At 43.4% G+C, this 16,130-nt stretch overlaps 1 protein-coding gene across 6 annotated transcripts; it reads right to left on the reverse strand.

The window, feature by feature from the left end:
- Positions 1-1,629: 1,629 nt before the first annotated feature.
- On the reverse strand, positions 1,630-16,020 carry ctbp1 (C-terminal binding protein 1). Of its 6 annotated transcripts, none has more exons than XM_035161827.2 (11): positions 15,615-16,020; positions 14,510-14,558; positions 14,083-14,223; positions 10,715-10,869; positions 8,355-8,499; positions 8,049-8,255; positions 7,558-7,772; positions 6,665-6,795; positions 6,434-6,561; positions 5,629-5,746; positions 1,630-5,493 (listed from the first exon to the last, which is right to left on the reverse strand). In XM_035161827.2, exons 3-11 carry the CDS (start codon positions 14,141-14,143, stop codon positions 5,307-5,309), a joined length of 1,347 nt encoding a protein of 448 aa, XP_035017718.1. In that variant the 5' UTR covers positions 14,144-14,223; positions 14,510-14,558; positions 15,615-16,020; the 3' UTR covers positions 1,630-5,306. The 6 variants fall into 6 exon arrangements, with proteins under 6 accessions (XP_035017718.1, XP_035017723.1, XP_035017721.1 ...); XM_035161832.2 differs by lacking the exon at positions 15,615-16,020 and adding an exon at positions 15,308-15,583; XM_035161830.2 differs by lacking the exon at positions 15,615-16,020 and adding an exon at positions 15,276-15,583.
- Between the last annotated feature and the right edge of the window lie 110 nt (positions 16,021-16,130).

Raw genomic sequence — 16,130 nt, forward strand, 5'->3', positions numbered from 1 at the left:
CGTGTGAATCAGGTTTGTTAAATACCGCACACATCCTGGGCCTCCTTCAACTCCACACAGTTCTACACACGCTGTTATGTAATACTGAATGTGGACTGTCCCTCACTTTGAAACAGGCTAGAACACCATGGAGCAGCATGTTTGGTGATTTGTTCTTTTGTGGACGGATCTCTCCGCCTTTGTAGTCCTGACAGTGGTCTCTAGACTCAAATGCAACTACTGATGGTCTCCAGAGGATGAACCCTCTGATATATATAATTTCTTGACTCTTGCACACAATAAACTTGAATACTTGTGGTTTAGAGAAAATGACTCAAATAACAATTTGATCCATTGTCCATTGTCATGAAATTTGTCAAAATTGTATTCTTTTCTCCGTTTGTAACGCCATCCTCAGCTCTACGTTGTGTTGCTGCCAGTCGCTGTTGAAATGGTTCATATATGGAAGATGCCAGGAAGGGGTTAACTCAGTGCTTGCTTGAACCAATAAATCTGCTCAACATTAGCATGTTAGCATTCGCTTTGTATGTTGGCATGCTAATGTTTGCTTTCACTCAATGGCGGATTGAGATTTGCTAGCTTGTTTGTCTTGTTAGGTAAATACATGGTATTAAAAGCCCAGTAAAAGTCCTGTAACTGTTAACAGGGAATTTTGATTTACTACTAAACCGTCCGTAAGAAAGAAGCAAGTTAAATGTGAACATTAATCACTCATACAGACAAACTGCCTCACATGATGTCACTTGAGTTGGCGCTGAAGACTGTTGAGTTGAGTTGTGAAGTTTCAAACCTCCCTAACACGCTCCCCATCTCTGCTCGAGGCCGGAGGCTCGACACTACATCAGCCACAACGAGCATAAATACACTCGAACCTCAGACTGAGCTGCTCGTGGTTGAGTTGCATTGTGGGTACAGTGAGTATCAGGTTTAAACATGAAAGAATATGTGGAATTTAAAAAAAAGACAATATCCCTAGTGCAGCTGCATCAATTTTGCTCATTTTAATTGTCCGTAATGGGTCCAACAATGGAGAATGATGCTTAATGACATTAGTGGAAGTTACAGGACTGAAAATAATCACAGTTGTTGCACAATCTGAACATCCGTGACGGACGGACCTGAGGGTCCCAGCCTTCAGCCAGGGCTGCACCAGCTCGATCCAGTGAGTGGACCTCAGCCCCTTCACTCCATTTTAAGAGCAGACTCCTGGTTCCACGCATGTGGAAGCAATTTTGGGGCTGATAATACTCCACCCTCCCCTGCCCTGTGGGTGTACACAGAAACCCTCTTTCCCGCACTCCCCACCTCGTCCTCCCACTTGTAAAGCTGTGCCTGTTCTGGCACAGCACAACCCCCCCTGCTTTATAAGAGAGCTGACAATCTGTGGTAGAAAACTATTTAGTTAATGGCAAAAGTAGAGTAAACATAGCTCATGTCCTCAAGCTGCTGAGTGCAGTCACTGGGAACTACATAATGACAACTGGCTTGTGATTAAGTCGCTGACCACTATAATCAAGCACAGATATTTCTTCAAATGAAATGAGCAAAGGCAGATTTCACAACACAAAAAGGATTCTTAGCACCAGGAGAGAGAGAGAGTGATATCTGAAAAGTTAAAAACAGCAAATGTTTAATTTTTTAGATTTTATTAAAATACGGTGTGGAGTTTACCATCGGAAGTTACCATCACAAACATGATTGTTTCTAATAAAAAAGTAAACAAAACAAAAATAAAGCTTAAGAGCCTAGTTACAGGAGACATTTTTTCATTGTTTGTTTTTTCTTTTTGCAGTCTGGTGAAAGAAAAAAAAAAAAATCACAATGAGAGTGAGTGGAAAAAATGTTCACATGTTGTAAAAATACATTTCCCAATTTTAACATTACACACAGTCACTTTCAAACATTCATTCATTCATTCCTTGTTAGATGGTTAGATGTCAGTGCTAAAAGAAAGCAAAACAGAAAAAGAAGTTCAGACCTGTGCACGAAGGGGGATTGAGAGGGTGAGGAGTTTCCAAAAAATCCAAAAAAAAGGGAAAAAAACGCAGGAGGCTGTTCTACATTCTGAGGGCAGAAAACTTGGGATGAGGGACACGAGACAGAGGGCGACTGCTGGAGGATATGTGTGCATTTGAACCCTGAGAGAAATAGTGACCGATTCTCACCGGAATTTTCTGTTTTTTTTTTTCCTTTTCCTTTCTTTATTTTCTTTGAAAGACCACACCAGTGTCCGCGATGCCCTCCCACTATGGCAGCACTGTGAAAGACACTTAAAGTGCCACAGAGAGGTGGTGGTGTGTGTGTGAGTAGGGAGGGGCATTCTCACACCCAAGAGTGAAATATCAGCTGTGGCTTTGTGAGCATACACACTGTGCTTATCTTTTAGCCTGTGCATGTACACTACCGGGCTGACTTAACTATTAAAAGCTCAGAGACAAAAATGATAATAATAAACCTGAATGCACATTAAGAATTCACACTGGAGTTATGATCCGAAAATGGTCAAAACAAGGCTTAATGTGGTTCATTACTAAAGAGAAATGCAAGGTGCTGCGGATTTAGGCCTGTCGGGGTCTGAAGAGCTTTTTGCGGAGTGGCCGTGATCGTGGCCCGTACTTTGTGACTGGGTGCGTCTCCTGACTTCCCCTGCTGTGGTCAACTGTATTAAGGCAGTGAGTGGTTCCATGGCGACTTTCTATAACAGCTACTTTAACAGGGAGAGAATAAGTAAGGCCCAGAGGATATCACTTGGAAAGGACAGTTGGGATAAGACAAATTATATATATATATTCTTTTTTTAAATCACCAGGAGAGGGATCTCTTGTTTTCTCTGAAATGTCTCAGTACAACATGTAGAACACAGACAGCATATTCATAAAAACAAAATCCTACAATAAAAACAGAATGGTTTTCATAACAGTGCACTGCTGAACTGAAAAAAATATATATATAATCATCATCAACAGCAAAATTTAAGATTACTATAATGCTCATAATCCAAACTATGGGGGTTATCTTTTTTTTAAAAATATATACTCATCACATGACAGAGGAGCCTAGCATCTCAGGACAAGGACATGCTCCATGTCTCTCAGACTCTGAGGGAAAAACTGTACATCACTGGAAACTGACACGACAAAAATGGCAACTCGAGTTGAGAACACTCTGAAGGGGGAGAAGGCCGGGGAGCAGAGGGGAAACAGCATGATGACACCAATTTTTTAAGCCAATAGGATTTCCCCCGAAAAAAAATGACCTCACATGCACTAAAGATAGAGCAGCTCGACAATAAAGAGGGGGTAAACAAAACAAAACAGCATCTACAACTACTGTTCTAATAAGAACTAGCAGACCATGGTGACCGCCTTTTGTTTTTTTCTTTTTCCTCATTTTTCATTTGCCAGTAAGTTGGAGGTTGAAACACAGCAACTACAGTCTGAAGTCTAATGATGGGAAAGCGTTGTGCTGAATTTTCCACAATGAGGAAATAAAGCTAAAGGGAAATAGACACACACTGGTTTTGAAGCCTGAGTATTCAGTGACCTATAGCGAACCTACAAGAGTTTGTCAATTCATTTCACGGGGCAATGTTTTTTATTTATTGTATCATTACTGCTACAATTTCACAACCCTTCTGGTGAAGAACAATAAAGAAGTATCTAGAAAATCTGTACAAAAAAATAAAAGGGTATGCACGGTACATTCAATATCTGTTACTGAGGTACTAGAAAGGTGTTCCCTTGACACCAGGGCAACAGCGTTAAAGAGTTACTCCTAGGGACTTTTCCTTTGGAAAGACAACAGCTTGTTATCATAGCAGGGTGAGGGAACATACAAACACTCACACAAAACCACCGGCAGGCACGCAAACACACGCACACACATGCGCGCACGCCACTGTCATCAGTAAAGCCAGCATGCAAGAAACGCTGTCCCCTTGCTCTAACAGGGAATCTAATCTCGACTGTCCCCTCCCGCTTAAAGGAATTGGTGGATGCATACTGGTTGATGAGCAGATGTGTGGGGTCGGTGATGACACTGGGAGAAGAGTGGAGGGTGGGTGAGGGATTGCAGAGTGGTGGAGGTGGTGGGGTGCAGTGAGATCTTAAAGAATAAGGCGGTAGTCGATCCCTGGTCACCCATCCTGTGTTCTGAATGTCGGCAGTGTGTGATCATCACTAAAGCTAACTCGTAACTGTCCATCTGTCTGTTTGGGATTAGCTCTGAGCGGTTAGACAGTGCCCTCTGCTGGTGAGGCCCCTGCCATGATTCCGTTTTTTGCAGCAAGAAAAAACTGCTGCATTTGATACTACGTGTGAACCATGTGTACAGACCCAGCACGCAGCTGTGGCTGCTGACATGAGATAGAAATTCATGCCTAGGTGCTGTTTGATATGAGTCTTTCAGCCATTGTGTCAAGACAGAGCAATCCGTGGGGGACAAAACCTGTAAACACAGGGCTTGAACAAGAAAACTGAGACAAATGATCTTGTATCTCACTACATCAAGGCTGTTAACTAAACACCATGAGCTGAGCAGATAAAACACTTTAAAGGTCTGGGAGCGCTCTGCACTGACAGCGTTATAAATCCCCCTGCTGACCAAGCCAACGACAGTACCAGGGGAAGAACTCAGGGCATAACTGGGCTAAGGGGTGGCTTGATGCCTGATGGGGAGAGACAGGATGTACTGGTTGGGATTCTGTCTGATTTACTTAAGTACAAATTTTCCCCCAAGAAACGCAGAGGAGGAGAGAGAAAAAAGAAAAGAAGAAAGTGAGAGCAGTAACATGAGCCATTAATGTACAAAGGGGGGGCTTCAAACTTTCTGCCTCTGCCTCTACTGGTCAGAGAGGGACTGGAGACTGTAAAAGCCTCATGTCAGAAATGCTTATTTTTTTTGTTTTTTTGTTTTTTTTTAACGAACAAAAACATTAACACCTAGAACCACAACAGAACAACTTTTCATTAAAACAACAGCCAACTAACGAAATAATCCAATCCTTGAATCCTTGAGAACAGAGTTATTGCTGACGTTGTGAGGAGGTGATGGTGGGTCAGTGGATGACATGAGGACTTGGATGGAGGGATGTGTGTGTGTTCTGGAGGGATGTGAGTGGGATGCGGGTAGCTGGGGATGGGTCACTCCTGGGCTGGTTATGTGATCTGAGAAACAAGACTGTGTTGATCCACGTCAGGTCAAAATGGTGCTGCCCGATGTATCCGAGGGTCGTGGGCTGTGTCTGATGTTGGGGGGTGGGGGTGGTTTCCAGAGGTGACGGAATGTGCTGGCGGTGGCAGGAGGGGCTATTGGTCAGAGGGGATGTCTCTGTCGGCTTCGGCCTTGGTAGGCTGCCCCGGGGAGGGGGCATGAGGAGGGTGAGAAACAGGGGCGATGCCATGCGGCAGGGTTCCTGAAACCAGGCTTTCGACCCCTGTGCCAGCTCCAGGGAGACCCCCTGCTGCTGCAACATTGATCAGACCTGGAGGAAATCTGAAACACAGACAGAGAAGCCAAAGAATTATATGACCGCTGATTCTTACTCCTTCCAGACTCATGTCCAACCTCATAACCTTTGTCTGGTGTCTAATCCCAGTTTCACTCATCTTCTACATCCACTCCACTCACCTGTAAGTGGCTCCATTAAGCTCTGGGTGGACAGTGGCTGCCTCCATACTCGGCCACTGAGAGGCTGCCATCAGGTATTCCTTATTCACACAGTTCTTCAGACTGTCAGGGATGCGCCCTGGAGCAGGAGCAACAGACCATTACTACCTCATAGAACTGGAGAACAACATGCCACTGACAGCATCCTACTGGGGACAAACTGACCCATTTCTAGTTTAACAGTATTTGCAAATATAAAATTATTTGAAAAAAATAAAAAAGAAGTCATAACACACACACACTTGAAATTCTATTGTTAATGGTAATGGTTGATGAAGATTTGATATTCTTTGTATGATAAGTGAATATTTTTGAGATGTAAAATTGCTTTGAAACTCATATCACTATATTGTATCCTTTAATGTGTATCAATTTATACAAGAGTTTATGTAAAGATTAGTCAGTGTGAACATACAAAACTTGTTCATCTAAATATCTTCAAAGCCTCTACTCTCCATACAGTCATTTTTCTTTAATGGCTCTTGCCACCAAAACAGGGTTTCTAGACCCAGTTATCAGGTCCATGTTGATCTTGCTAATATCTGTATTGTTGAGAAGAACTACAACACACTGAGACCATACAACCTATACATGTCGCCAAATGATTTCTCTTAAAAAACTAATTTTGAAAACCCAACAGAAGTAGTGTTAAATGAAAGTTGGCTTCGATAGCATTATTAAATTGACCTCAACACTGACACTAATCAGTTCCTTTCAGTGAATCAATAGGCTTTCTTCCGTTCAGTGAAAAGCGTGTGCGCTTTACCAGTGATGGCGCGCCGAACTTCCCTGGCTGCCTCCTCGCGAGCCTCCACAGAGGCCTGCTCGCTGTACCAGGATGTGTGCGGGGTACAGATCAGGTTGGGGGCATCCTTCAGAGGCCCTGTTGAAAAACTGTTAAGGGGAAAGGCTGTTACAGAGGAGTGCTGAGGTTGTGTTATCATGCACAACAGTGATCATACGTGGTGCCGGTGTGGCCCTAGTAAAGCATGGCTACCTGAAGGGTTCTGTCTCGTGGACATCCAGAGCGGCCCCTCGTATCCGGCCCTCTTTCAGGGCCTGCGTCAGTGCTTTCTCGTCAACCAGACCGCCTCTTGACGTGTTCACCAGGAAGGCTCCCTGACGCATCTGCGGCAAAATAGTCAACAAAGCTTGTAATTGATTATCAATGTTGGGCTCTACACCAGTAGCCGAGGCTTATGCCAGTTGTTTTCTTCCGGAAGGGAGTCATGTGATAGCAGGCTGACGAATCAGTGAAGGCCAAGTCGTGACAGAAAAAAAAACAATCAGCAAGAGGCTGAGTGTCTACGTCATCGTTTCCCAGCATCTCAGTTTCTGCTCGTCCAGACTAAAACGCTGCTCTAGGGTTTTCAAAGTAAAGCCGTGCCAGCAGCGTTTCCAAACTTTTAGAAGCTATGAAAATCGGAAGAAGTATGGACGCCAGATCTTTTCGTAGCAGAGTTGATGTGTTTTCATAAGTAAACATGGTAGTATGGTAGTACTTAGCTGATGCCAGCGAAATGGTCACATGATATTTATATTATTTCTTATATGTATTCCACCGCTAATGCAGCTAAACCTCTGAGTGAGCAAACACGAAGCAAGAAGAAAGTCAGAATCGGATTTACGATTTGATCAATTTAAAAATGATTGATGTGGGTGAGTATTAATTAGGGACTTCTGATACAGATTAGATGCATTTGATAAAACTGAACACTAACACTCATGCAACACAACATTCAGACACATCTGATGATAATGTTCAGCCTTAGTTATTATCATTGACAGTTTTTCAACCAAGAAATCATAAGTTCACTAATAGGCGCAGGCTGGAAAAACACCTCCTTGTCATAAAGAGGAGAAATATAGAGTTTTTTGTATTCTACTCACCTGTTTGATGGTGAAGTCATTAATGAGGTGGTGGTTGTGCTCGTTGAGGCTGCAGTGCAGAGATACACAGTCCGAGTGGATGAGCAGGTCCTGCAGGGTGGCCATGCGTTGCAGGCCTAGTGAACGCTCCACGCCATCAGGCAGGTAGGGGTCATAGAATATGACGCCAAAGCCAAAGGCCTTGGCCCGCAGAGCCACTGCTTGGCCAACGCGCCCTGCAAGACAAAAAGACACAGTAAGGTTATTAACAGCCACTGTGGTGCCCTTGTTGGAACCAAAATAGAAATCAAAAATACCAAACAGCTCCCACAGCATACTGTTTGTCTGACCATCAACTGTCAGCTTGGATTAAACTGATCCACTGAAGAGCTTCAGCACAAAATGTTCGATCATAACTCAACAAAGACTAACGCAATCTCAAATCAAAGGCAACATATGTGGCAATAATACTCCAACTAATCTAGCCACGTTTGTCCACGCTCTTTACTCACCCAAGCCAATAATGCCCAATGTCTCTCCCCGGATACGAGCAGCTCCACCAGCCACCTCCCTGATCTGCTCCACACTAGAGGCACGGGTTCCCTCCCTGAGGGCCTGGTGCATCCAGGTGACTCGCCTGTACAAGTTAAGGATCAGACATAGTGAAGTGTCGGCCGTCTCCTCCACTGAGGAAGCTGGCACGTTGCAGACAGCAATGCCTGCAAGGAAAGGTGAAAAGATGAGAATCAAATATAACAGAACCGGTCATATTAGGAATACATTGAACTACTTAGTGTGTTGTCCTGATGTGAGCTCACCTAGCTCAGCAGCTGCTTTGATGTCAACGTTGTCGAAGCCTGAGCCGATCCTGACAATTACACGTAGGCCTTTAAACTTTTCCAAATCATCTCTGGAGAGAGTGATGGTATGGTACAGCAGAGCGGCCACTGCCTCATTTAGCACCTATAGAAGACAAATGCATTGTGAGTGATTTAAATCTTCATCACAGTAAAAGTGCGCTTCACATAGATTGGCTTAATATTAGTCATTTATTATCGAACTGCTGGTGAAGACTGATCTGCTTGACTGAATGAAGTAAGCAAACATTTTGAGTGAAGTGCAGATATTATCATGATTACTATTATGATTACTATTATGACGACTGTCATAGCCCAGGTGGCACTGTTCCGATATCAGCATCAGAGAAGCCTCTGGTTCTGCAGAAAATGCTGGATCGGGCAACGACAAGGACACAAATCTATGATCCGATCCCATGTCTAGTGTAATAGTTTATCATTAGTAGCATCACTTCTTCTTCTGCGCTCCACTACAGCAGTTGTGCTGCCACTGGCAAGTACCGTTTTTAGAGAGGTGAAGAAGTAATTTCTAGTAGAGTAACATTAGCCCAAGCTAGCTAACATATCAGTAATTTGGCAATATTTTACACTGTAAGTAAAACAATGACAGGTACAATATGTTAGACTTTCGTTTCAAGGGATGTTGTGTTTTCATAGATTGATTTATTTATGTTCTATTTTAGTCATGTCAAACTAGATAAATGATGTTCTCTGACATTTATTCTCTCTCTCTATATATATATATATATATATATTCAAATTATTTAACCTGAGCCATGCCATACAAAAATTATAGAAATGAACACTTTCATACAGGGTTACTAGCATGCCGCTAAATATGTTATACAAGTGGTTTGTTTCTATAAATTAGGGGTGCAACCACTAATCGATTTTATCGATTGTAAAAATAGTTTGCAACAAATTTAGTAATCGATTCCCCGGGTCTGTTATAATGCACACACTGTGGCAGCGTCTCCTGAGGTGGGGGAAGTAAACCAGCCAATCCCGTGCTTGTTTCACTCACGTGATGTCTCCTCTCTGGACTAAATATTTGAAAACATCTCTCTCGAAACAGCAGAGACAAGTCGTCTCAAGTATGGGAACACTTTCCAATAAAGCCTTCAGAGATCGTAGCTGCAAACTGTGTAAAGGTGACTTCACATGGAACAGCAGCAGAACGTCACTGTGGTGTGAACCTGAAGAGAAGACGTGTTGGAGCCATTCTTCTTCTGAATTTACTGGATGACCGTATACGACCATAGGTTCATACCACAGGGATGTTGTGTTGCTGTGTCTTGTGAAATCAGCTTTGCACAAGTTTTCTTTGAGGTTTAAACATAAAATGTTCACACACTTTTAACAACTATTGCTTCCCCAACTCAACGAGGAGGAAGAGGGAGCAGCGGTGGTCGAGAGACCTGAAGAGAGGGTGCGCCAATAGCGAACACAAAGCAGTGAAACAAAAACACAAACCATAATTTTTTGATTGTTTCTCAGCAGTTATGTTCTAAAGCACAAAAACAACCTGATGGGAGAGTTTTCATTGCTAAGTTTTACATAAACACAAACATGAATTCAGCCCATTGCAGCTTGTCTGCTGTGAGAGACAGACACACAACCAGTCACACTGACAGCTCAGCCATTTTAACTTTTCTTAACCAAGTTCGACTATCCAGAATTTATAATAACAATATCAACAGCATCGTTTTGAATAAAAATGATTTGAATGTAAGATACATATATCATTCTGACTTGTATCTCATTATAGATACCTACAATTCAGTTGAATTATTATATAATATTAATATTTTTTATTCCAGTTTTAGACATCTACAACACCATACTAATTAGTTCAAGCTTAATTTGAGGCATCTTAAATTGAGGCGAATTAAAGATATCTTGAACTTGAATTGTGACGAGTCAGGATTAAATTGTAGATATCCGAATCTTAAATTATCATCATAATTTAGTTGCATGTCTATAATACATATGAAAACAGCACTGTACAAGAAAATGAAGTTGCTTTTTCGAATAGACTGCTGGAAAGGGTCAAATGTAGTTTTGTCTTTTTATCCAATTAATAATCGATTTATAGAAAAAAGCGACAGAATAATCGAATGTCAAAATAATCATTTGTTGCAGCCCTACTATAAATAGACTGGTATCAGATCTGTACTCCGTACCGGTCAATACACACAAATCCAGGTTCAGAATCTATGTCAGTATGTCAAAATGTCTAACTACAAGAAGGAATCTCTGTGTTTGGTCCTCATGGACTGTGATTGTAAGTGTGGGTAAGTGTTCAGGTGCCTCTTCTCTACCTTCTCATGAATCTCTTGTGTGGACTGGGCATCGCAGAAGGCCACTGTGGCCACATCTTTGAGGATGGGCATTTCCACAGTGCAGTCACGTCCGTCCAGCAGGGCTACCAGGGGCCGCGGGTGCATTGGCCCGTTCAGGATAGGGGGTCGGATACCTGAGTCCAGAGGGGAAAAAAACAGTGTGTCGTTGTTGCATGTGAGCATTAAACATAAGTGGATTAATATTTCCTGACAATTGCAAATCCAAGACAAAAACTGCTTAAAAATATAGGAACCTAAAGCGCAGCACAGACAAATGAACACTTAAAACCTGTCTGTGAGGGATCATCCTTACTGCAGTTACACAGTTAGCTGATGACACCTGGTGTATACAGCAACAGCCATTTGTAATTCAGAACCATTTAATTAAGCTAGAGGTTAGTGACTCGACAGTCTGCATTTTCCATGTATGGACTACACCACGTGATGCAAGTCATCATACCCTCACACCAAACCCCCCTTCACACATGACTACAGTTAATGGGGCTAACTGCCACACTTTTTTAGACAATAATAACTCAGACTTTTATGGCTGTCTTTTTTCCCTCCAACGCATTCACCTCCAGCAGCTGCATAAGGAAACTACCAAGATGTGTGTTGTGTATGCGCGTGTTCCCACTGAAGCGATATGTTCTTTGGTTACAAAAGTAATGTGTAACTAAATCTGTGATGGGGCAAGGAAGGTGTCCGGCATCCTGGCCTATTTGTTGTTGAAATGCAGCTCTGTTTAGGAATGTGTGGAACCAATATGCACTGTCAAGTCTTCACCAATCCATCACAGTTCTCCTGAGTCTCCACATAAAGTGAACGTTAGATTCGGGTTAATGAGGCAAAGATCTTTTGATACAAGTTTTTACTCTGGGAACTTGACCGGCCTACTGTACGAGCAGAGCACACACACATGGGGGAGCTTGGACGGGAGAGGTGATGGAGTGTGGCGGCTGGGGGAGGGGTGGAGAAAACTGTAGGGTCTTGGAAAGGAGGTGGTGGGGGTTCATGGTGGGGTCTGAGTCATGACCTAAATTCTGTCTGGAAGAGTCCCTCCTTCCCATTTTTCTGATCCTCCACCTTTCTTCAAACACAAACAGATCACACTGATAACAAAATCTGCACATTTGGCTCAAGGGCATTATTGCCATTTACCATTTTGCCAACAAAAGAAATGATGCAAATGAATACAAATCAATGTCAGATCTCTGCCAAAACAGTTTTATATACTGGGATATTTAAAAATTAATCAACACTAATCATTATATTAGTGTTGCCTTTCACACTTCTCCCATTCTCTCTCTCTTCCTTCTCAGCAGATCTTGGCATGGACCAACCCCACACATGCACCAGTACACACTATCTTGTCCCTGCTGCGTGACAGGTGTGTGTTATGTCTCCGGGGTGGGGGAGTGTGTCTTGCTGGAACATTTCCATGGGCAGTGGGTAATGGTGAGACTGCAGAGGAGGGAAGGGAGCTGGTAGCTTTGGGTGGAAAACAAATATTTGCGAACACTTCCCCTGACGTCGGCGCATTTCCCAACGCGTGCATTAAATGCACATGGGCAAACACAGAAAAACAGTCAGTCTGATACACGTATTTAAACGTACAATCGACAGCCGGCGGTTTAGCATCACATTCACTGCAAATGGCTAAAGATTGCTAGCAGGCTTACTGCAACATGCCGAAAGCACAAAGAGACGCCGAGTATGTAGAAAAACCCAAAGGGGTTCATCACAAAGACCCTCTCTGAAAAAGGACTTATGGAAATATACAAGTAGGCCTACACACAGAGTAATTTGAGTAAAGGACACTGGCATAACCAGGGCCTACAAAGCACAAGCATGGCGGCACACACAATACAATTCATTCAGTGATTCATTCATTCTCCCCCCTCCTCCCTTTCTTTCCCCTCACTCCCTCCTCCTCTTCTCTCTCCCTCTGGCCACAGTTGGAGGAATAAGAGGTGTGGGGGGAGGGGCAGCGAACGATGATAATGCAGCAAGCAGCAGTACTCCACCCAGAAGCAGCTACACACACACACACACACACTTGGTTATTCAGTTCCTTCTTTAACGCTGCTACAAGACCAATACGCGCCGAGCGTAAAAGAGAAACTGCCCGCACACAGCTGCACCACACCCAAATCTTAGATTCCCCCTCTACAGCGCACAAATTCAAAAACACATGCCAGAATAGAAAACACATGAGCACCGGGCCTAACCTTGCATTATGAAGTCTGCCAGCCTGTCTTCCTCTCTCTCTCTCTCTCTCTCGCCTTGCGCTCCCTCTACCGCTTTTTTTCACCCCTCTCTCTCTGTCAGCCTGCTCTTGGCTGGCTGGATCCCAGCTGTCATCCACGCCCAGCCCCTCCCCCACGAGCAGCCTCCAATCACATGCAGTTCCACAGACGGCCAGCCAACCAGCACTAACCTTATTAGCATAGCCGAGGCTGACGCCGAGGTCGGTTTGGGCTGTTGTCGTTTTTTAAAGAGACAGCTGGGCCGTTTCCCTGCCCCACGACCCTTCACCTTGTCCTCTCACCCGTCTCCCGAGACGCTCCCAGACTGTTCCCTCCATTTTAGTGCACCATTATGTCTGATCTGTCTTTTCTACCCTCTACTCCAGCCCAAAATAATGTCTCTCTAAGAAATCTTGAGTGTACCTGCCAAGATTGCATTTGCTGTTGTTGGCAAAATTAAGTTTACTTGTTATCTTCACAATGAGAGATGTTGAAGATGTGAATGTTCAAATTGAACATTCCCTGCATGCAAATTGAACTAAAATTTTAAAAAAAATAATAAATCTTCTCCAATCTCAAACATGCTGAGAGGAAGTAGGAAATACATAGCTGCATTGAAACCAGTCACTACACGTGACATAATGTAAAGAAAACCACAGACACGTGTATTCAGCAGTAGCATTTCATGAGCAAAAACATTAGTATTATCAAATGTTCCTAGGGGACTGGGATAATATGTTAACAGCAACAATCAAAGAGCAGAACTATATTAAAAATCATCCCATTAGAATCTGGCAGAAACTTTAATAATCTTTCAAGTTTAAATAAGTCAAATCTGTCGTTGCCATGATCTGCCAAATAGTTGGCAAAGTTACATGCTCGAATGTAGATCTGCAAAAATCCAGTAGCTTTCCTATGTGGACAAAATGCATGCATATTTTGCAATCAGGTTTAAAAGATTATCTTCCATTTGTACAGGACCTTACAATTTGACTTATAAGAGTATGGATAGCCTTTATACAATAAAACTATCATACTTCACATCAAAGTAACGAACTACACTTTTTACTTCATTCAAGGGTATTTAAGAAATCTCACCCTCACAAATGCGGTCAAGTCTCTGCCGCTTGACCTGTTTGTGTTTGTCCATCAGCGCCATAGACAACGCAGTCCGAACCTGGGACAGAGAACTGATCCAAGTGCGATGGGGCCCCTCGAGTGACGACCGCTTAGATTCACCTGCACACAAATGGGATAAGTCAGGAAAGAAAAAAAAGAAAACTGAACTGAATGACTTCTGTTGAATTAGGAGCTGTGGTGAAAAAAAATACAATTAGACCCATAAACAGAATTAAGGGTGTTAAATATTAACATGGACTTTTTGCGGTTTACCCGGGACAAATAGATGTGGTTGGTTTTAGGTGTAATATATATTTCCAAATTCCAGGCTGAACATGAACCATTGATCCCCCCTAAAACTAATTTGAGATAATTAAATTCAGATATTTGTGACAGGGACACTCACCTTTAGATTAATCTTCCTTGTGCCGGTCAGGTTGACAACTTAGTTTACACTGTAAGCAGAGAAAAAGTAGACATGTGATAATGTCATGAAGTTTGTATCACTGCAGGTGGTCTTTCAGCGGCACGTTAACTCCATGTTAGCGCATCTGACAACGATTTCAAACACGATGTCGTTAAAATGTGAAAAGTCACTGGAGCTCCTCACTAGTTCAAAGTGACCTGACGCCTTGTTACTTTAATGTTGTTTTCTATTTAGCATGCTATATGTGGTTGGCCATTATTGTTTTTTGTTTACCTTTGCAGTCTACGTCGCGTTAGCTCGTTAGCTTGGAAGAAGCACACACACACTTAAAGTTGAGTACGAGTTTGTTTCGGACGACAACTTCGCGGTGGAAACATCTCAGAGCCCCTCGCTAAGCCCACCTACCGTTAACTAACTAGCCTGAGGTGCTAGCTAGCCCTTTTCTCAGCTACCGAGAATAGCCGGGACTCTTGCAATGAATGGCGGACAGTTATCTCCTCAATTCAAACACTTCTTAAGTAGTTCACGCCAGTTAGCACATTCAACACACTTAATCCGCTCGCTCCGGTGTAGAGATTTAGATAATGCTAGCTGTTCAATCGCGATTCGGGCTAATGCTAACTAAGTACATAGCACGACGATAGCTAGCCGATGTTGGCTAGCTATCCCAAACACAAACATTTAAGGACTTTAAGTAGCTCGCATTTGGACGGAGGCGCTAATTATTACCAGCCCTCGCACATACACAGTAGTCGGCGTTGATTGACTGCCACTAACTTGCGAGGTGTGTCAAAATGGACCATCCGCACAGCTACACATATCAGGCGTTTGCAGTGCTGCTAACGCTAGCTAGCCAGCGCCGTTAAGTAACGTGCCGCCGTGTGTGTGGGGAGATGCGGGCGGAGGGGGAGCCCATTCCGTCCGATTTGTTATCAGCGAGTGGCGCTACAACGTGAAATATCTGATCCGGAGCGTGTTTGGATTAATTCAGCGGGGGGCGGCGGATCGCCCGCGTGGCTGCATCCGAACGGCGCCGCTTTGAAAGCCAGTGAGCGAATCATGCGAGAAATAGTCGATTATTTACCCCGAATCAACTCTTTCAAGAGTGCCGAGACAGTGTGCGTGCGTCGGTGGTGTTCCCCTTCTCCCGATCGCCATGAAATTAGACAAAAGAGGAAGTGGCTCGTCGATGGTGGTGGTGGGGGGGCAGGCGGCCTGTGAAAGAGCATCGCTGACCTGGAAGGAGCGCCCTCATCTCCCACGGCGGAACGGTTCTCTCGATCCGACGTGCAACTTTACCGACCAAACTTTTTAAAAACCCCGCATGTGCGATCATCAAAAACTTTTCCGCCAGCGAACTTTAACTTTACCCTCTATTCACCTTATCCAGTATCCAACTATTTAACAGCATTCCTCTGTTGCAGACAGATATAACTCCGCTTAATAAGCAGGTGTGAGATACTCATTTTATATTAAACATAAAATCTACACATAAAAAGTTGCACTTTAAGTCAGAACGGACTGAATATTATCTAATTTGGCCCAGTACAGCACTGGAATCAGCCACTAGAGGTCACACAAGAATCTTAACAATCCCATG

This window comes from Hippoglossus stenolepis, chromosome 7 (assembly GCF_022539355.2).
Source record: "Hippoglossus stenolepis isolate QCI-W04-F060 chromosome 7, HSTE1.2, whole genome shotgun sequence".
Taxonomy (NCBI): domain Eukaryota; kingdom Metazoa; phylum Chordata; class Actinopteri; order Pleuronectiformes; family Pleuronectidae; genus Hippoglossus; species Hippoglossus stenolepis.